The sequence below is a fragment of the Hoplias malabaricus genome, chromosome 18 (genome assembly GCF_029633855.1).
Source record: "Hoplias malabaricus isolate fHopMal1 chromosome 18, fHopMal1.hap1, whole genome shotgun sequence".
Classification (NCBI taxonomy): Eukaryota; Metazoa; Chordata; class Actinopteri; order Characiformes; family Erythrinidae; genus Hoplias; species Hoplias malabaricus.
In genome coordinates, this window is record NC_089817.1 from 6599747 (window position 1) to 6622138 (window position 22392).

Genomic DNA, 22392 nt, shown 5'->3' on the forward strand with positions numbered 1-22392 from the left:
TGATACATGTATATTTATGTACATTCTAGACCAAAAAAAGTGAGTGATGGAGCACCATCCAAAAACGTTATGATCACCTGACCTCACTAAAGCTCTTGTGGCCTAATGCAATCATATACAGGAGGTCCTCGGGTTACACATCTCTCATTTACTGTATAAAGCCTTGTTTCGACTTAAGTGGTTTAGCGTCGTAAACGTCGTAACCTGAACTTCGTGGTTGGTGTGTGTGGTGGAAGAATACACGGTAACGTGGCTCGGGACCGAGGAGGATAGGTGTTAGGACAGGATAAGTGCTTACAGTATGTTATTTACGTACAGTATGTACGTATGTTCCGACTTACACCGAAAATCGGTTTACGACGCAACGTAGGAACGGATCAACGTCGTAAGTCGAGGACCCCCTGTACTTTTCAAAATGTTCCAACCTCTAGTGTAGAGCCTGTCTAGAAGAGTAGAAGGTGTCACTGCAGGAAAGTGGATGGACTACCTGCTGATATCCTTTATTTTGGGTGAATTGTTGGATGAACAGGTGTCCACATAAAATCAGAGCACCATTACCGGTGTTTTTGCTGGTCACTGTACATAACAAAACACAGCTATGTAAAAAATTAAACACATAAAAGGGTATGATAAAATAAAATGTTAAATATACATTATGAGCACTGGGAATACACCACAACCCCAGAGTACATTATGAAAGTTGCTGCGGTGGTAATGAACAATTAAGTCTCTAAAAACAAAAATGAGCTCATATAAAACAATTGTAACACAGTAAACGGAATTTTTACCAGGTCTGGTAAACTAACAGTAAGATGATGTGGGGAAAAAAATAAAAGTGAAGGGAGTGAACCAGGCATCGCTGTCACTGCAGTGCTGTAATGAACCAGATATGAACAGATATTCCCAGCAGAGAAAACAAACAATCGTCTCTTAGCTGGTCTTAGTTCAGAGTCCGAAAGAACGTGAGCAGCCACAATGGAGAACAACAGTTGAGAAGAGTTAAACACATCAAATCCAGAAGAGGAGCTGAGTAGACAATCCTGCAGTTCACCTCTTAAAGGAAAAAAAAAATCCCTTTACACAAAGACATGTTTTTGTCTGTGGTTTGCTTCTTTAGGTTTGCGCATGCACTAAAGCTCTAAAGTAAATGAGCAATGTCATGTAGAACACAACCCAGCATTTAGCATTTTGTAAACTAAAAATATAATATATATATAATAATTATATTTATAATAATTATAAATATAATATAATATATATATTATATATATATAATACAAATATACAAAAGGCTTCAGCATGGCTGATTTGTTCAGTTATGAAATGTAAATTTTTATATACAATATTGTAAAATGAGTTAGTGTTATTTTGCCAGGCTAAATCCCAAATATCAAATGGCAATTAAATATATTTAAATAATGGGGACAAATTTTGTAAAGTGAGTTTTTCAGCGCGTTTGTAAATTAATTTGTGGATTTTAAGACTAACAAAACTAAACAAGACCACCCAGTCTGTTTTTTGAGCTTTGGAAATGGGGATACAATTAGCTCTATTAATATGGGGAAAACTGCTGTGTTGTTTGGTCCTTGTGGTACTTTGGACAAGCCACATCACAGATGTTTTTTTTTAAGACCTCAGAACTGTGGAAAATATGTATAATATGTCGCCTTTAAGTAATTTAAGAGCTTTTCTACAGGTTCATTTGTCATTAAACAGACAGATTATAACCACCACCTCACACATTCAAACAGAGAAACAAGAAAAATAAAAACAAAAATGGAGATACACTGTTTTGTGCTGGAAATGCGCACAGCGACAGTAAGCGAGTTGTTTTCAGATTACTTCTAAATGATCATGTTGTAAGGCAATTGTGTGATGACTCTGATGAGCACATGCTAAATGATTTACTGAAGTATCTCTGTAACTGCAGTTAATCAGGGTCCAGCTCAAGGCTGACTGGGCACCTTTCTGTCCGATACCTGCAGCACTTCTTGGAACTGAGAGAGCACTCGATCGTAGTGTGACCCCTCCCAGAATACCTTTCCACACCCTGTGCAGATAAAGTACTCCGAGATCCGAAAGAGCAGACCTGGGGGAACAGTCTCCAACTGGATCTCAGCACCTCCGCTGAACCTGAGAGTCTCGGGGTCTAGGGACGAGCCAGGGGCCCAGCGGCAGTTAGGGTTAAACACTTGGCCATCTGAGGGTCTCCAGCCTTCAGGTATCTCAGTGTTCTGCTGATCTGATACTGAGTTTTCATGAAGCAAGCCTAGAGAAAGAGAGAAATCATTTGACATTTACGTTTCGGGCACATGCATAGAAAATAACTGCTGTGCTATTTAAGGTGCAGCAGCGCATATAAATAGGAGGTTAACGGAAGCCCAGCTACTTGCATGTTTTAACATGACATTATCGTTCAAATATAACTTTCAAATGCTGAGTTTTACTTGTGGGTCTCCTCTCTAAAACCAAATTATTTATTGGTTAACAAAAAGTGCTAAAATTACAAAATAAATTCAGATATTTGTGAATATGTAGCAACCAAAAGCAAAGTGAATGATACAGGTACGCAACGGAAACACATGCTCAATTTATTCCACAGCTCAAAGTAGCAAAGGTCACACAGACTGAATCAGACAGACTCTATAGTGAAAAGGTAAACAGTGATTTTCCTCAATTTATTCCTTTAAAAATTTTAAAGGCTAAGCACCAGCGATATGAAAGTATCAAACAAATAAATACAGTGGAGTTTGAGTTCCTAACTTGTGTTTATTGATAGTCAGAAAACATGTTATTTCTTACTAATTGAAGGAATAAGGTTTAAAAGACCGTTGGTCCCCCCCCCCCACCGGTGTTGGGAAACTGTAATAGGCGTCTTGCCTGTGACGTAGATGGTGGACAACAACTCTAGAAGCTGCACTTAATTTAATGCAAAATGATGAAAAGGTGTGTTGTTTTTGGCTGCAATCATTCAATGTACAGTGGGACATCTGTGAACAAATGACCCAAAGATCCCAAAATATCCAGAAAATGGACTAAATTTGTCCACTTTAAACGGGCACTTTGGAAAGGACCATCCGCTCACTCCGTTATCTGTAGCTCATTTCACTGGCGCTTTTCCAACAATATGGGCATGTAAGGACACCAACGAAAGGTGTTCAAGAGCCTCTGTAACATGGAGGTAAACAGGGTAAGGACACTCACTTCGCCTGTTTTAGTTGGTGTTAGTTAACGTTAGCTTGACTCGCTAAACTCGGTGGCTCAGATTATACTCGGCTACGTAGCTGCATTACGGAGGTTTATAGTGTCGGATGAATTCGAGTTCGACATCGATCACATTTACAAGAATAACGGTACCTCTACATTTGAGTTTAGCTTATTGCTAGGCTATTGTCATGAATAATGTTGGTTATTTAGCTAGATACTGTCATAACAGTCAGTCATAACGGTGTTTTACCGCGGCGTTGTTCAGCTGTTGTCCACCAGTGACGTCACGGTCGCGTTCAAGAATTTCCGTAGCGAGCTCGGGTTTTTCCGTCAATTTAATAAAATTGTCAGTTTTAAAGCAAATTAAGCTGCTATTTTCATTTTAATTCATACTTATATCTGTCAGTAACTACAATAATGTGAAATATTCATGGAGGTCCATTAAGTGGTACTTAGATTTTAAATAACAAAGAATGCCATTTCATTTCATTTACAGGAAAGTGCTGAAGGCTCCAATGCACTGAATCAATGATGATTAGTTGAAAAAGAAAAAGAAAAACAGTGAAACAGAAACTTTTCAAATGGATATGAATCACAGGAAACGTAGACAACAGGTAATATAAAAATAGACAAACTAGCTATATAATGTTTACCAAATAAACAGTCATCTGCTAACGGTAGTAATTCAGTCATTAGCACACAAGCACCAACTGACCTCGTCTGTTCAACATCTGAGTCATGTCTTCTCTGGAAACCTTCAGGTACTCGTCATTATTGCATGCCTACGAAAGAAAGCATTGTTCATTTTTCTGCATAACAATTAATATGTGTTTTCATGTTGATAAATCAGTTTCAGAATGAGAAGCTATTTTATAAGAGCGTCCAAATCAAACACAAAGCGCAAAGTTCATGGAATTCACAAAGTTCAGAGGGAAGCGCTACGCAAACACCAAGAAAAAAAAAAGTATGTGTAATGACTAACTTATTTATTAGTTTTAGAGTTATATTTTTACATGCTGACGGCGACATTTGTGGGGACTGAGCGGCGAGACAGATGACTCTGGAGGCTCAGATCACACATTTCACACAGAGTCGTAAATCCCTCTCCTTCTCTCTATACAGACAAACATGCACACACACACACACACTCTGGTAGGTGCGAGTGAAGGAGGAATAAGTCTCGTCTTGGAGAGTTCACACCTTTGTGTGGCTTTTGTCTGTTGTCAGAGTCTTCTTCATAACAACAGTCTCCAGTGTGAGAGAGAGCCCCCCGCCCCTTCAAACAACAGGCCGCCGCTAAAAACCCTGTCACCACATCTGATCTCCACCCTGGCAAGCAACACACACACACACACACACACAGCCTGTCACTCAAACACCAGTTGAAAGATATCATTTTATTACAGCTAACTTGAATCTAAAATGCCAAAAGCCCATCAAGAGTGCGTAAATGCACCCAAACCCCACTCCTCACTCTCGTAAATATATCACTGACATTACTGTCGTAGTAGGTAGGTATAGAATAATTCACAGTCTCTTAAATAAGGTTTCCCTGCAGTTAAGAACTTAAGTATTCAAGAGGGTGAAGGAACATTTAAATTTTCATTGACTAATGTGAAAAGATTTTCTAAAAATATGACTAAAGAACTGTGTATTATAATTTATCATTTCAAACAATCTTCTGGTTTCATGGGATAAAAGTTAAATCCTTTAATTGTGAAAAACAAAAATAAATAAATAAACACATAAAATTAAATATGTAGTATTTCATAGGTATCCACATATACATATTTGTTTTTTTATTTTTTATTTTGTTTTTTTCACAAAATTTTCAGTGGAAGTCTGTGTAAAAAGGGTTTTTTTTCCAGGTAAATTTTGGAGGATTTCTATTGGTCGGTTCATAATAAAAATGAAAACTGCTGTTCAAATGATATTGTAAAATAAATAAATAAATAAATAAAAAAGGTACATGACAGCGACAATATGTTATATATAATATACATACAACATATTTAAAAAAATCTTTTCACAACGTTTCAGAAAAAAAACTAAAGTAACTACAGGAGGTCCTCGGGTTACGTCAGTCCTGAGTTACGATGTTTCGTGGTTACGACACATCTCCCATTTACTGTATAAAGACTTGTTTAAGTGGTTTTGTGTCGTAAATGTGTGCGCTCAGAACCGAGGAGGATAGGTGTTAGGATAGGATAAGTGCTTACAGTACTTTACTTACAAACTTACTTTTGCTTACAGTTATTTACGTACAGTATGTACTTATGTTCCGACTTACACCGAAAATCGGTTTACGACACGACGTAGGAACGGATGTTGAATTAAAAATTTTAATAAAAAATGAATGCTGTTACAAGGCTACAATAAATAAAAATGCATGGACTATCATTATGCAAATGGAGGCCAATATCCTGCAGGCATGGGCAGTGTAGTCATGTTTGATCACAGTGTCCTTTCATTTGTATTAAAGCGTGTTATTAAAAATACGGTATTCGTGAGTATATTATACAGTTTGTTTAGACGAGTAAACAGTGTGTCTGTGACGCAGACTGAACTGGACAGATGTACGGTTAGTTACGGCACATATGCTTAATATATCTAAGAGGTGACGTGAAATTATCCGAACACACGAGAACAGCACTGACACAGGTGCCCTTTGCAACCACTTGTTTCTCACTCTCACGCTCTCCCCACGGCACCTTGGATGATCTCTTCCCACACACACACACACACACACACTGTGGTGGCAGCGCGGTGAAAATACTGGCAACTATTTACCCAACTCCTGAGTTTCCCATGCCAGAGCAAGTCAAAACCTGCTTGGGCAACACACAGAGCTTATCCCAGCACAGCCCCACTTTCCACCCTCTCTGTGTTCGCTTTCAGAAGCATGCACGCAAGCAACACTCCCTCACACGCATTCACACACACACACGTATGTGAGACAGAATGAAAGTAGTGACTAGAAGGAGCCCGCTGGCGAACGAGTCAAAAGCACATGCAGAACCAGGTGTTTTTGTTATTGGTCCAGCCATCATTTGCACACGGCTGGTTGCCGGAGACTTTCAAAATGAGTGACGATGATTATATCTCGAGAATCATACAGTGGTACATAAAATCAGAGTCAAACTGAGGTACAGGTGAATCAAGTATCAGTATCAAGACCTCATACACTTTCAGTAATGTGCCCAACCTTTGAGAAGCTTCACATCCTTTCAGACCCACAGTTCTGAGTGTTGGGTCGGCTTCACACACTAATTAACCTTTAACCAGTGGATTATCTCATATCTAACCTGCTCAGAAAGACCTGAAAATGAATACATTTACACGTAATGACTAGATATTTTGACTAGAAATGCAATAAAAGGACGGTGATATTTAACCTTTATTCAGTACTGTACACTATATCAGTGTCAAGCAGATATTAAAAAGGCAGACAACAGAAATCACACAGTAGAGATGCAGCGCTTCTTGAGAGTCAAACAGCCTCTCCTCTCCTCTAAGGGAATGCGTTCTCTGACCCTGCCGTAGTGTTTTCCAGACATTAACACAACACTGAGCCCACATAAGGGTTCAATCAACAGCAAGTTTTCTGAATAAGATTGTGAGAGAGGGAGAGTGTGATAGAGTGACCGCAGACTGGCTGGAGGAGGGGGAGGGCTGCAGAGGGAAAACAGTCTTTCTGAGTCTGAGTCTCTCTCTCTCTCTCTATCTCTCTCTCTGTCGCTCCCATGGGAAAATCCTGGACTGCACGCAGGAGGCAGGACCACTGGGTCACATGACCAGGTAGCTGGCCAATAGTAGGAGAGCGCTTTGATTCAAACGGAGGCAGAAGCAGGTAGTGTGCTGTTAGTGTGGGAATAAAGGAGGGAGTTTGGTGGTGGTGGTGGGGAGGGGGGTGTTCTTTTTTTCTCACACTGTAAGTCGTTGCTACACTATACGAACAAAGATTTGTGGACACATGTTCATCCAAAATTTCTTCAGAAATACGAGTTAATAATCAGGAGTTCTCCCTTTAAGCCTCTACTCTAGAAACATTGTTTTAAGCAATTAATGCCATAAATTCACATTAAAAAATTAAATAAATAAACAGAAGCAGAAGCAGAACCACTCCAGCTCATCCCAGTGGTAATAGTTCTATCACTCAAGAGACCTCAGTTCCACTGATGGCCCAATATTAGACATGGTGGATCTCTGCTCATGTGCAGCTGCTCCAGGGAGTCTCTTTTCATGTTGTTTTATAACGATTATACACAAGCTGTGTGTACAACTGAACGTCTGCATCCACTGTGGGTACTTCAATTATATATATGAGGTTTTTCTAGAGCTTACGTAGAACTTTGAGAAGAGCTTCGTTCACAAACTAGTCCCGCCCTCCCCTACTCCGATTGGTTCGCTTGAGTGAGAAGGGGGCGTGGTGAAGTAGCCTAAAATCTTCTGATTGGACGGTCTGACTGTAGAGCTACCGTTATTGGTCGATAACCTTCTCTATAAACATTTAATTGGTCAGTCTGCACGTCAGTAGTCCCCCCCGCCCCAGACATGTCCTCTTTTTCACCATCTCAGATCTGGTCACCCTATGTAACCCTTCACCTTTCACAATTCCAATATTGGACCCTCTGATTACTCATAACTGTGTATTTTTATTGTTATTTCAGATATGACATCAGTAGAAAAAAATAAATAAATAAAAATCACCAAACTAATGAGGACAGAGAACTATTAGCAGAATGTCATATTCCCCACAAAAAAACCCCTTTAAATAGAAAACAGAAAGTTTCAGTCCACTCTGTAATTATACCCCTGAGTGTTCACTGACTTTTAGAAAAACTGCCCACAGTTGACCTCCACTCTTCTCATCCTACTGCCTTAAGGTGGTTTTCATTAGTGGGTCTGTCAGTGCTAATAGCTTTTGCCTTTTTGTGCGCGTGTGTGTGTGTGTGTGTGTCTCAGTGAGAGAGAGAGAGAGAGAGAGAAAGAGAGAGAGCATTTCAAAAGATTTTTTTTCAACACGTTTGTTCCTTTAATTAATAACAATATGGGTCTTGTCCACTATTATGTGAAACTACAAATCAGTAAATGATTTTTAAGTAGAATGAGCTTAAGTACAATCTTGCTTTGCCCTAGAAGGTTAAAGGAAAAAAAAACTAACTATAAATAAACGGGCCCCTTACATATGGACTATTTCAATGAATAAAACGTTTACACAGTAGTATTAGAGCAGCAGGTGTTGATGAAGTTCACAGGGCTGATCACAGTTTATCCTCTTTACTATGTTTTTATTTACTATTATAAAAGAAAATAAATTAAAGTACATACTGGCTGCAGTAACAGTTAATAAACGTAAACTTTATCATCACCTTTGTCATTATAAAAAAAGTTTACACTATTATTAGCACGGCTATTACTAATAATAGTAGAACTAGATGTCTGGCTGTTCACACACTCTCCAGGTCAATGTGAACCCTTTCAAAACTTAAAAAAGGCAGAAGGAAATAGTTGTGCTGTTGCACAGATAAGCTGTGTGTGTGTTAACTCTGGCCGGTTGTGGTGGGTTTAAGACTGAGCTGGAGTGTGTTGGCAGCTTTGCCCGAGGGGGACGTGGTGTACGAGGGAAGCCCACGCAGGGGCAGGGGAGCAGGGACACAATGGGCAGCAAGGAGCTCTTTGTGTGGGCTCTGGGCTCTGAGGCCCCGGGGCCAGTATGGGCTTTGTGTGGCTCTCTGGGCCGGGAGCTCTAGCCTTTCCACCTCCAGCTATTGATGCCTGGCCTCCTCTCTCAGTGTCAGAGTGGAGCTCTTTAGCGCTGCCCAAAGCCAGGGATAATAGCCTGACTGCCAACAGCCTCCAGCCATGATACTGCACGGCTCTGTCTCTCTGCTTTTCACTGACCCTCAGGGGGGTCACCATCAATGACCAGCAAATACTTGTGACTGCCATGGCGATGGCTCACAGGAATCCAGGGGCTTTTCTCCTCAGCTACGTAGGAGACTATAGCAGGGGTGATATAGTGAGCGTCAGGAAGAGACACAAAATGGTGGCACCATCCGTGACTGAGAGAACGGTCGAGTGGAGAGGGCAGTAAATCTGAGTAGTCCAGAACTAGACTTAAACCCTTAAATATTAAGGTACTGCACAGACATAGGTACAAGTTGTTTTCATGCATTGTGGGGACATTAGCTTCCCGCCATTTTATGGAGACGTACCCTAACCCTAACTCTAACCCCAAACTTTAAAACATGTCTTAATCTGAACCCAAATTGAGTGATTTACATAGTGGGCACCAATTTGTGTTCTCCATAAAAAAGACAAGTCCCCTCAGCGTGTGTGTGTGTGTGTGTGTGTGTGTGTAAACAGTTAGGTCCTCACAATGTGAGCGAAAACTGGTGCACACACCGCCAACTCCTCAGCAGACATGGTGGCAAACAGCGGTGACTACCGTACTGTTTATCATTTAACCTCCTGTCCTTTTAAAACATTTAAAAAATTTTATAACATTTAAAAACATTAAAAAATGTTTTAAAAATATATTTTAGTGTCGGTTTCACAATTATATTAAATCTCGGTTGAGAAAAAGGAGCTAGAAACAACAAAATGGAAAGAAAGTGAAAGAGCAAGGGACAGCAGAAAGAGAGAGAGACATGAGAAAGCATGAGAGCGACTGCGAGACTGAACCAGAGAAAGAGAAGGAGGTATAAAAAAGCGAGGGAGAGAAAGACAGCAGGAGAAAGAGAGTGTGAGAGCGAGAGGGTGCAGGTTGTGCGATTGCGTAGCAGTCCCGCCACGCCCAATTAACCGTGACAATCATCCCATCCTGTTTCCCAGTGCTCTGTCATGGGAGCGCTACCAGATTCCAGTGAGCGAAGCCTCTGCCGCATAGTTCACACTTAGCGCTGTTGTCTTTTCTTTGTCTTCCCCCACTCTCTCTCTCTCTTTCTCTCTAACTGACACACATACAGTAAGCACGTGGGGAATGTTGTCGGAATGCTCTGTGATTCATCTTCAACTGTAAATATTAACCCCGGCCCTGGAGGCCAAGTTCAGGCTTGAGAATGCCTTGAGCTGTTCCAGCACAACCCTCACCCGGCCCCCCCATCGCTCCCACTACAGTCAAACTGAGAAATAACGAGGAGGGTTCAGTCACCGGGGCACGAGCGGTGGAACCTCATGTTACTGCTTCACCTCACTTTTATAAATAAATGAATAAACAAATAAACACTTTGCTGGCTTCCAGTTACTCTGAGGGAAACCATATTTATTCAGCACTGTGGCATACACCTATGACAATTAAAATGAATAACACTGATTGTGTTGTTACAATAGCAACTGTGCTGGGAGGGATATATTGAGCAATATGTGTTCCGATAACTCTCCATTAGACTTTCCAGCAATGGGTGCTACAGTAGCTTCTCTGTGGGATACGATCAGATGGGCTACCCATTGTCTTAAGCAGTTGTCCTTCCTTGGACCACTTGTGGTAGGTACTAACGACTGCATCCCAGGGACCCCCACAAGACCTGCGATTTTTGAGATGCCCTGACATAAACATTATGAACAGAGATTCTTTATTTAAGGAAAAAACTGTAATCCAGGACTAGGTTTAATCCCTGTCCAGGAAACCAACTCTTAACAACAGAATAAATAAATATATTTCCAGTATTAAATATATGTGGCAAAAAGGGATAGTGTTATTTTATCACAGGACGACAGTAAAGCTAATGATAGACTGGATAAGGAATCTATGACTGTTCTGAGAACAGCCCAATGACCAAAAATATCCAGCTCTCAACGATCGCTTCACAACTGATAATGGGTGAGATGATGACAATAACTACTCATAACTCACTCATAATCCTATTACCGTTTAATGCTTGTAATTGATGAGTAGAATACGTGTTAATAAGCTGCTACTGTGCACAAAACTTATCTTTATCTGCTAGAAGTTTCACTCTGAATGATCCCTTAGGGGGCCTTGTGGATTTGCGTGTGGTGCATCATTCAACACCTGAGGTTAGTCGAGTACTTGAATGTCTTCTTTGATTAGCGGAGTACATTATATCACTAGACGCCTCCTCCCACGCCTCCATTCTTAGGAAAACCCACAAAAAAAAACTCCTTTACCAAAGGATATGTCGGAATATTCACACACATGACATTTCACACGAGATTAATGTAACCTGGGGTTATTTTACTGCTCATTTTAAAGTAAAAAGATCCGGAATCTTTCATGGAACAGGAACATGCGCATCAAATATCAAATGTGCAAAAGCAATTGAATGGGACGGATCTAATTAAAATGTTTGAATTATTAAGTGCATACATCATTTAAAAGGTTTTAAAGCACTTTTTGTTTAATATATAATTGTAATTAAAAATTCAACCATTCTCCTGCACTTGTGATTTCATGGTAACTGTGGCATTGTATTAAAATCTCAATTTTCATTTTATTCACCAAATAATAGCCTGAAAATTAAGTAGTTTGAAAAAATGTATTGGTTACTTGTCTGTTATGAGTGTGCATCGATTCATGTCAGTTTTTGTTTAGACGATTTAAAACAGGTGAATTTGATTTTCGGGATCTTGAACACTAAATGTATTAAGATTTTTAATGTTTATATCAGGGCGGCACAGTGGCACAGCAGGTAAGTGTTGGAGTCACACAGCTCCAGGGTTCTGCAGGTTGTGGGTTCAAGTCCCGCTCCGGGTGACTGTCTGTGAGGAGTGTGGTGTGTTCTCCCTGTGTCTGTGTGGGTTTCCTCCGGGTGACTGTCTGTGAGGAGTGTGGTGTGTTCTCCCTGTGTCCGCGTGGGTTTCCTCCGGGTGACTGTCTGTGAGGAGTGTGGTGTGTTCTCCCTGTGTCCGCGTGGGTTTCCTCCGGGTGACTGTCTGTGAGGAGTGTGGTGTGTTCTCCCTGTGTCTGCGTGGGTTTCCTCTGGGTGACTGTCTGTGAGGTGTGTGGTGTGTTCTCCCTGTGTCCGCGTGGGTTTCCTCCGGGTGACTGTCTGTGAGGAGTGTGGTGTGTTCTCCCTGTGTCCGCGTGGGTTTCCTCCGGGTGACTGTCTGTGAGGAGTGTGGTGTGTTCTCCCTGTGTCCGCGTGGGTTTCCTCCGGGTGCTCCGGTTTCCTCCCACAGTCCAAAAACACATGTTGGTAGGTGGACTGTTGACTCAAGTGTTGGTCGGTGTGAGTGAATGTGTGTGTGTGTGTGTCTCCCTGTGAAGGACTGGCGCCCCCTCCAGGGTGTGTTCTTGTCTTGCTCCCAGTGATAGGCTCTGGACCCATCACGACCCTGAACTGGATAAGCGGTTGCAGACAATGAATGAATTTTTATATTATTATTTTTTAGGTTATTACTTTTTTTTAGGTTATTATTATTTTTCAGGAGAATATTTGAATCTTTAATTACAAGTGTACACCTAATAGAAACAAGCACAAAAATAAACGCACAAAACATAGTTTAATGCATTTTGGATAAGCGGTTACAGATAATGGATGGATGGATGGATGGATGGATTGGAACCCTTTGCGTAAGTTTTAGTCTTTTGTGTCTAACATCAGTAGCCAGAATAATGTAAGACATGGGAAGGTGTTTGTTGCTGCTGCTATCAATTCTGCGTCAATGGCTTCACAGATGTAAAAGAGTTCATTTAGGGCCAGGAAGATGCGCGAATGACTGTGAACGACATTTATCTACACAGGGAGAAACACACACACACATGCACACACACATACAGAGAGATAAAGAGGAAATGAAGGGTGAGGGGAGCAGGGTTAAGTGCTAATGATGGCGGCTGAGATGAGTGTGAGAGGAACGTGAAGAGATCAAAGCCTGCTCTCCGTGTCAACAAGAGGAGAGCAGGCACAGCCCTGAGCGGAGGATAGAAAAGAAAGGAGGGAGTGTGAAAGAAGAGGGAAAATACGAGTTAAGAGGAAACAGAATGAGACGATGAAGAGTGAAGGAAGAGAGGACGAGGGTTCTGTGCGTTTGGGGTGGGGTGGGGTGTGGGGGGCTTGTTTCACCTCTGGTGTGAAAGCGGTGAGGTGAAATCTAAAGAATGGCCTGAGAGAGTTCCTGGGTCATAGGCTCCACCACTAGCTCCCCCCTCCCCGACCCCCTCTCTCCTCGGCCGGCCCCAGTGTGAATTCCCCAGGGCCAGAAGCAGTCCCCTTTCAGTCTCCTGTGACACAGTCATTATGAGTGTGGGAACTGAATCCATCCCTCACTCACTCACTCGCTCAGTGCCCCCCCAGCCCACCATACCCCTCTATCTCTCCATCCGTTTTCTTTTTCATTCTCTCCTTCTTTCCTCCTCTCGCTTACTTCCCTTCTCCCTTTGTTTTTTCCTCTCCTTGTTTATCACTTTCTCAGGTGTTCTGACTTCCTCTGACTCATTCCTTCTTTTTCCTCCTGTCCCTTTCCTTTCCCTCTCAACGCTCTCCTGTTCTCACTTGTGCATCTTCCTTTCCCCCCTTCCACCCTTCTTCCCTTGACCTTTCCCATTCTTTCCATCTTTCCCTCAATTTTCTACTGTTTTATTCTTTCTGTCACCCTCCCTTATCTTTTACCTCTTTCCCTTTCTTTATTCTGTCGCTCTTTATTTTCTCCACTTGTTAATTCCCTTTCTTTTACTTGATTCTCTTTCCCTCCTTCTCTTTCTCTTTTTTCTAGCTCCCTACTGTTGTCCTGCACTGATTTCGGACCTGGCCTGGCTGCCCCCTAACCTTCCCATCCCCTCCAGCCCCCCGCGCCATCATTGCTATCTCCCAGCACAGAGCTGTCTCTCCCTCTCTCCATCAAACAGCCCCCCCCCCCCACCTCCTCCCTCCATCCCTGACGGTATCTCTCTGCCGATAACCATGGGAACCGCTGTGTGGGAACTGACCGGCTCGGCTCGCTCACCAAAATAGACCCAGGAAAAGAAAAGAAGAAGCCAGAGAGCGAGACGGAGATGGAGACAGACGAATATCTCCTGGGGGTTGGGGGGGTGGGGTGGGAGTTTTAATGAACAGAGATGGACAGGTAGAGGGGGTAAGGGGTAAAAAGGATGGGGTGGGGGGGAGGCTTTAGCTTTGATTTCATCCCTACAGTTCTGCAAAGCTCCAGGGCAGCAGGGACAGAGCTAGGATGCACCCTCTCTTTTGTTACGGCCCTTCAAAGTGATTCAAAAGGGAAAAGGAGGCCAGCTAATGGACAACATCCAGGGCCTCCTGAGAAACCAGAATCTGATAAGTTTGTCTGTGTTCAGGTAGTAGCCACATCTCAAGTAAACTGGGCCCCCATTCAATAAAATGTTGTCCTGATCCCAGTCCCACTCACTTAACCCCCCCATTCACGTGTTTCTAAATGACACTTTCAATATCTTTTGGTTGGAACCCCTTTAAAGTTCTATTACAGCGTCCAATGGAGTAAAAAGAGATTAAAAGAAGAATCACAATTACAGTCTAACATAGCAGATGCCAATTAAAATGAAGCCTAGTAGATCAGATTGGGACATCCCTAGAAAGAACCCTAATGGGAATTGAGGGTTTCGGAACCCCCTTAATTATCCATCCTCCTCTTTGTCCTTGTGCGTAAGCACCACGGGTGTAGTCGTGCGGTTCCTGTGAGAAAACTGACCTCTCCATCCGGAAGAGAGAGATGGACAGAGCAAGAGAGAGAGAGCGCAAGGGAAAGGAGTGCATCTATTCTTTCTGTGTTCAGCTATTTTTCCATTCCAATTTTATCCTGTGTCTTTCGATAGGCAGGCTCTCCCGGTCTCAGGCTTTTCTCAAGCCAGAGAGTCTGACCCCGGCATGCACGCACAGTGGACATCCCACGGGGGAATCTCCGCTGCACGCTTCCCACCCAGCACTACCCGAAGCTCTGGAGCACACACACACAGACCCCCCTCAGATAACATCAGACCCACCATGCAGGAAACTCTGCCAGCCACTACTGACCCCCATTAACAAGACTAACGCACACAGTGAAACACAGTTTAACAGACCTACAATGTATAGCTAAGAGGTTAATCCCCCTCATATCTCTCTCTCTCACACACACACACACACACGAGTTTAACATAATATATTTATATATGGCTGAAGATTCTCTGAAAATATTACAAATTCTTTTTTATATTTTGATGCCCAGCAAATTTACAGATTTTACCAGTGAACTGTATTAAGGTACACAGCACAAGGTTTTGTTTATTTCTGACTCTTAATTCATCTACAGGTGGCTCAATAGCTCCATGTTATTGGTCAAATGTCCACATCAGAATTGGGCTTTATAATGGGAGTACCATATACAGCGATATTTAAAAATGTGGACGCTATCTCAAAATGAGGGCAGTATTTATGACGTGTGTGATGTTTCATATTTCTGCTTTATGTCTTTAAGTACAAGGCCAAAGCATTAATTCATGTGTATTTAAGACAGCACGTGAGAGGGGGTGCTGTGGGAGCTCACTGACTGGCAATGATTCTGAAAACGAAAATTAGAGAGGGGGAAAAAAAAAACATAAATAAAAAAATAAATATAAAAAAACGAAAAAAAAAACAAAAAAAACAGAAGCCCCGTAGCCCACCGCAGTTGTGAGTTTAGCGTCGAGTTTGGGTTAAAAGAGAGAAAGAGGAAAAGAGTATAAAAGAATACAAAAAAAAGAGTACTAAATACTCTTTATATAAAAGACACATCACTCCACTTCATGCTCACTGTGTGTTTTGAACCCTGGTTCACTAGAAAATCAACTGCTGTAGTGTGCTAAAACTAGCGTGTTGGTTAGCTGGCCAGCTATGCTTTTAAACAGTGCCGAACCATCTTATCTAACTTATTTTCAAACTTTTCTGTTCCTCCAGCACCAGTCGCTGAAATTTGCTTTTTTAGAAATCAGTTTTTATTATCAATACATGTGTCAGTACGCAGTCAGGCTGTGCTGAGCTGAACCGAACTGCACAGCGCCGAAAACCCTTCACACAACCCACACTCACAGATATGAAGCTCACAAAGCCCGGCAATCTGCCCCCACCACCACCGAAGTAATACCATATACGACGTTAATATTTTAAAATGGTGTGACGCTAGAAAAAATGTGGATAATGCACATTCATGTACACATTTTAAACTTATAAACTTTCACAATGTTGAAAATAAGGGTTACAGTTTAAAACATTTCTTCTTCCAATCGCAATCTTGGTTTCAAAACAATCAATGCGCAGACCTACAACACTAAACAAAGCAGTGAATTCTTTTCTTTTCTTATATAATACACATAGACAAGCACAACACTTACACACAGCATATTTAATCCTAACAGGGTTCAAACACAAAACACAGTTAAGAGATTAAATCCACTGCAGTAGATACCAAAGTGTAGTGGAATACACTCTGAACACACACCTACCAACCAAAGACAAACAAGGGTGAGAAATCTGTCAACCATGTCACACAGAGACACCTGCACACACCCAGTGTTTTTTTGGGTTTTTTTGAACATCACTGCCTTTTCATAACAAATTTGAATTCAGACGCATTGACCCTTGAAATCAACGCTCAAAAAATGACTTATAACAGAGCAAAAGTAAAAGAATAATAATAATTTAAACGAAACAGTCAGAAGTATGGAAAAAAACACTACATTTTCTGTAAATCTAAACTATTTCTGTGCATGGGTTTTGCATGCACAGGGCGATGATGCAGTTAGGGGAAATAAACTGGAACAACATATTTAGAAATTTAAAGAATGTCAAGGGATTGAGTTTTGAATATTGATTTTTACACAATTTTTAGAACTATATTCAACACATGCATTTGTCAAATAAATTGTCATTGACCAAATACTATTTACATTGGAGTAACATTGAATTAACTAAGAGAAATATTAGCTTAATTATAATGATCATTTTCCTGCTGCTTGGTTCTAGTGTCATTAGTACGCTATGTAACTTCATGACTGAAGTCATTTAGTTTCCTTTTATTTTTGTTAAAAACATCAATTTGTGAACTCCCTATCATGAATCTAATCGTGGGAATATATCACTACACCCCTAATATACACACACAGACTCACAGAGACACTCACACCTTTCAGTTTCACAGCTCTCCTCCTTTAGCAAACACACTACGGGTCATCAGTTTCTCTCCTCACACAGACACAGACAAAACACACACAAGCTCTCGGGTTCCAGAGATCTTCTGTTATGGTTCTCACACACACAAGAAAGAGAGAAAGAGAGAGAAAAAAAAGTGGGTTCCATTTAGATCTCGTCAGTGTGCAGCCACATGGTGCCAGCCCAGATTCAAACCATGCAAACCCAACTCAAAACGCACCATTCCCATGGACCAACAACAACAAGCACTATGAGCAGCAGCAGGGCAGCCCCACCAGCGTGGCACCAGCTTCAGCTCCATGAAACAAGCCCAAAATACATGTCTGACCCAAACGGATTCCTCTCCCAGTAAATGTGCTATTAATGTGGCAGACAAAACAAAACCAGGGGCCAGTCACAGGTCAGAGGTCTTTAATAAAGGCCTCATTTTTTCGTTTCACAGCCCACCCCCAACCCATATGTTAGGGTTAAGTAAATAAACAGTAGCTGTGCATTACAATGCGCAGACGTGTCTTCATTATGAAGGTGTACTTACATTCACTCGGGAAATGCAACGCAACCAGTCACGCCCAAACATTACCATAACACAGCATGTCTGACATTTCTTCTGAAACGTAAGGAATTAGGGCAAGGATTCACTCACTGTGCTGTTTACAGTTTCATATAACATCCTTGTTAAGGGCATTTGTCCAGTCAAATTTTTTGATGTTTTGTTGACATTATATGAGATTCAATATAAGCAGGAACAAAGGTAGAAAATATGCCTATGTAATGAGAGCGAGAGATGGATAGCAGGACAAAGAGACAAACAGCCAGCGTTAAGAAACAGACCCCTCTTTAGTGCAAGGGGGAACATGGGAATAGAGAGATAACTGCTGAAGTGGGGGAGGCAGAGAGATATACGCACTCTGCTGGGCTCTCTGTCCCTGTCTCAAAGTAAATCACAGACACACATGGCACAATCAGCCAACACACACACACACACACACACACACACACACACACAAAGAATGACTGCATTCATGAACTCTCCGAACTTCAGCAGAGCTCTTCTCGTAAACGTGTCCATCAAAGCACAGCTTCAAACACGTGACATGAGGCTAATTAGACTTATTTTGTCCAGTAACATAATTTATAAGGACTATGACTTGCCAATTCATATGGGATAAATAACTGTCTAGGCATTGTTCCTATCATCAGGGGATTGTGGTTTTGGTCCCTGGTGATGCCTAAGCCATCTGATGCTGGGAGTACAGAGAGCTTAATTGGCCTCTCTCTGCCTCTCTCTCTCTCTCTCTCTCTCTGAGTGGTTAGAATGACCCGCTCTCTCCTGCATCACTCAGCACGATGCTAGCTATTGCAGGCATATTTTAGCTAACAACAGAAGTAGGAAGTTCGTATTCTCCTCGAAGTGAGTCGAGCTCCAATACGGTTGTGTTAGCTGCAGTGTGAAAGGAAACGGATGACCATCGACTCTATCTATGAGGAAGCATGCGTCTGTCTCACACTCCAAGGCTGGAAACTACGTGTGACTGAGTGACTAATTCAGAGAAAGTCATTCATCATGACACTGGTTGTTCACACCATGAGTTTAAGAATTGTTACTCCAAATAGCCCAACAAACGGATATAAACGAATGAGGAATCTTCTTCCACATCCCCTCAAAAGCATGGTAATAACAGCTTACAAATAATATAGGCTAGTTAAGTGGGCCCTATCAGCAATAAAATAATGTGCAATTATTATTAGTAATTGTACAACGGACAACGAAGTTTGTCTTCCAAAGTTAATCCATCCATGGAGGTGGGCAGGGTTAGGTATCTTCTTCAAGGGTACCTCAGCTATGGATTGATGGAAGAAGACTGTTCTGTGTGTTCCTTTACACGCCCTGCCCCAATTTTCCTGCTGGTTTTGGGAATGGAACCCTGCAAATACACCACCGAACCACTAGGGCTGAATCAAAAATATCTTCCTCAATCCTATGTAGTACACAATGTAGTGTGATTAGTTTTATAAATCTGCAGTGTTCTCTATTTAGGGAGCAGGGTGCTTATTTGGGATAAAGCATAATTTACATGTGGTGCCAGGAAAGCAACTTTACAAAGTTGGCACATTTTCCATTGTGTTCCTCCTCCTCGTAGCAAGGGTTTTTTTTCGCTGAGGCGTCCGTGTTTCTCTTTTGTTCAAACATTTTATTCATTCCTGACGTCAAAACTGATGAGGAAACCTCTCATCGTGAATTTGCTACTGTCTGCAGTCTCTGTATTGTGGAGAAGAAGAATTTATGTTTTTAGAATTCCTCGGTTCAACTTGATCCATGTTCATCTGACTGCGGACAAATCATATCCGTGGTTGTCTGGGTCAACGCAATGCACAGTTACATTCCCGGGACGATAGAGGCTTCGCCTCGACGCAGGACCTATGCTTTGCCTATGGTGTAGGTTCAGTGCAGAAGCATAAATTGGACTTTAGGCCACGGCTGCCCCACATCTGCTTATCAAATGATGCTCAGCAAGACAGTTGTCATACTTAACTGTGAGATTACAGACCACTAGTGTGAGAACAAGAAATGTTGAAGATTACACTTGTCATGATTCAAACTTGATAAAGGAATTTCAAATCAAATCCAAATTCATTTAAGCAGCAGTTTTACCTTCTGGACACAATAAAAGAAATACAGTGGAACCTCTACTAACGAACTTTCCAAGATACGAACCGGGCATTTGAATATTTTTTGCCTCCACCAACGAACCATGACTCTAGAAACGAACCCGAGCCGGCGGCTGGAAATGGCCACTGACCCCAATAGGCGAGTCTACCAGCACCCAGACTTGAGTGAGCTTTTAAGATTAGTAAATTGTAGCTTTAGCAATTTATCATTAGTGTAAATAGAAATTCGTACTAAGTTAAGCCGTATCTACTCTTCGTCTCCCCACATTCACCGCCTACTCTCCGTTATTCCACCCACCCCCCACCTCCCGTCATACAGCCAGTGCCTGTGTTACTCCTCCAGCCAGTCGTCATGTCTTCAAGGTAGCGATGTGTAACCACTTACAACTTTATTATTTCTTTTTTATTACTGTTTCCACTGTATTTCTTTTTTATTTTTAGTAACGCTACATGTATTTTTTACTAATTTGAGAGTGTTGTAAACATATATCAGTGCAAAAAGGGTGACTTTCAGGGTGGGGGCTGGAGCGCATTAATTGCTTTTCCATTATTTTAAATGGGGAAAATTGACTCGAGAAACGAACTTTTCCACTTACGAACCGGGTCACGGAACGGATCAAGTTCGTAGGTAGAGGTTCCACTGTATCAGCAAATGACTGGGCTTTGTTAGTCCTTTACTGTGAACATGACACAAACAGGATCAGGTTCAGCAGATTATGGAATGTTATTTGCTCTGGAACTGTTAATTATATTTATTTTAAAGAAAGATCTATATACTGAAATATGATCTTGCTGGGTCTCCTTCAAATTAGAGTAACTTCCCAGGTCAAATTAACCTCGGGCTAAAAGCCAGAGCTAATACAACTGTGAAGTAAGAGGAAGGTTTTTCTCATTAAATATGTGATTAGAAACTGTTGATGTGGCCATAAATGTACGCAAAAAGGAGCCAGTTAGCCTCATGCAAATCAGATAAACTACCACTAACAACTTCCCAGCGTCTTTCATTTACTATTTTTCCTGTAAGCATTCTAAAGGGAGTTCACAGAGTTCAGCCGAGCAAAACTATTGCGAAACACCTTCTGTTACTCTCAATTATTCACTGTGTGAGTGAACTGAAATAGGGCAGTTTGCACTAAAACTGTGGGACTTCTGAATGTGCAGGCTGTACTCAATATGACTCAATCTTCCATTCAAAAAAACAAGACCCTGATGTCACAACACGCCATAAAAAGTAATGATCTGCTGAGAGTTCACTAGAAAAGAGCACAAAATGAGCAAAGCAATAGCCGTAAGCATCATGTCGGTGTGATTCAGAGGACTATGTCCTCCAGGTGTTGGAAAACTTCAGGAAAAGCAATGCTGTAACACTCATCAACAGACAGTTCCATTCACTAGCGTTTAAAACGTTGTGTGAATAAAGAAAGAAGCTTATTCTAATATAACCCCATAGAGCACTGAGCTATTGTTTATAAAAATATAAAAGCAATGCCGCAAATTCCTCATATTTCAAAAGGGAAGATTTCATCATGTGCGCGAGAATCTGACTCGTTATTAATAAGAGGCTGCATTATGTCTTACACAAAGTTAAAACACAACGTGGGTCTGAAAGAAATGTGGTCACAGCCCAAAGCATGGATCTCACCTAAGTGCATATTAGAGTGGAAGTGATCTATGGTAACCCTGCCCTTCCAGACTCCCTCTCTCTGGCCCTCTGCAGAGAGAGCACTCCCTCAGCGCTCTAGCACACACACACACACACACACACACACACACACATAGGCTCTCTGGAGAACATAAGCAGGCCTGTCTGCCCGGGGCCAATTCTCATGACATCACCACCCTGCTGGAATGCTCCCTGTCAAAAGCTCTCAACTGGAGGAGCACAGAGGGAAAGAGAACTCTCATTCCATTCCTCAATACATTATATTCTTATAATGTATTAAGGAATGGAATGAGAGTGCTCTTCCCCTCTGTGCTCCTCCAGTGTATGTATGTATGTATGTATATATATATATATATACACACATATATATACATATATATATATACACACATATATATACACACACACACACACACACACACATATTTGATACCACTTTATGTCTCCCAAACCCTTGTGTAATATCTCTCATTCTCCTTTTCTGTCTCTTTCCATCACAGCCTGCCTCTTGGTAGCAAAGTGATGTGAGAGTGGGACTCTTCCGTAAGATTACAGCTAAAGCCAGGAACATTTTTGTGTGTTCTACTGTGTGTGTGTGTGTGTGTGTGTGTGTGTGTGTATGTGTACTTCAATCTGTGAGAGAGTGAGTGTGTGTGTGTGAGAGAGAGAGTGAGTGTGTATAGGTGCCAAAAATGGGCTGTGGTAAATACCTCGGATATTACGCACCAACTCATTGTGTTAAAGTATTAC

At 41.6% G+C, this 22392-nt stretch overlaps 1 protein-coding gene across 3 annotated transcripts in view; it reads right to left on the reverse strand.

Moving 5' to 3' along the window:
* Positions 1-1253: 1253 nt before the first annotated feature.
* The window catches only part of exd3 (exonuclease 3'-5' domain containing 3), a 47888-nt gene continuing 26749 nt past the window's right edge, over positions 1254-22392 (reverse strand). For all 3 annotated transcript variants that reach the window (XM_066651471.1, XM_066651472.1, XM_066651470.1), the window contains 2 exons: positions 3923-3989; positions 1254-2269 (listed from right to left, as the gene is read on the reverse strand). In XM_066651471.1, coding sequence (XP_066507568.1) covers positions 1947-2269; positions 3923-3989 — 390 coding nt within the window. In that variant the 3' untranslated portion in view covers positions 1254-1946. The remainder of the gene's footprint in view (positions 2270-3922; positions 3990-22392) is intronic.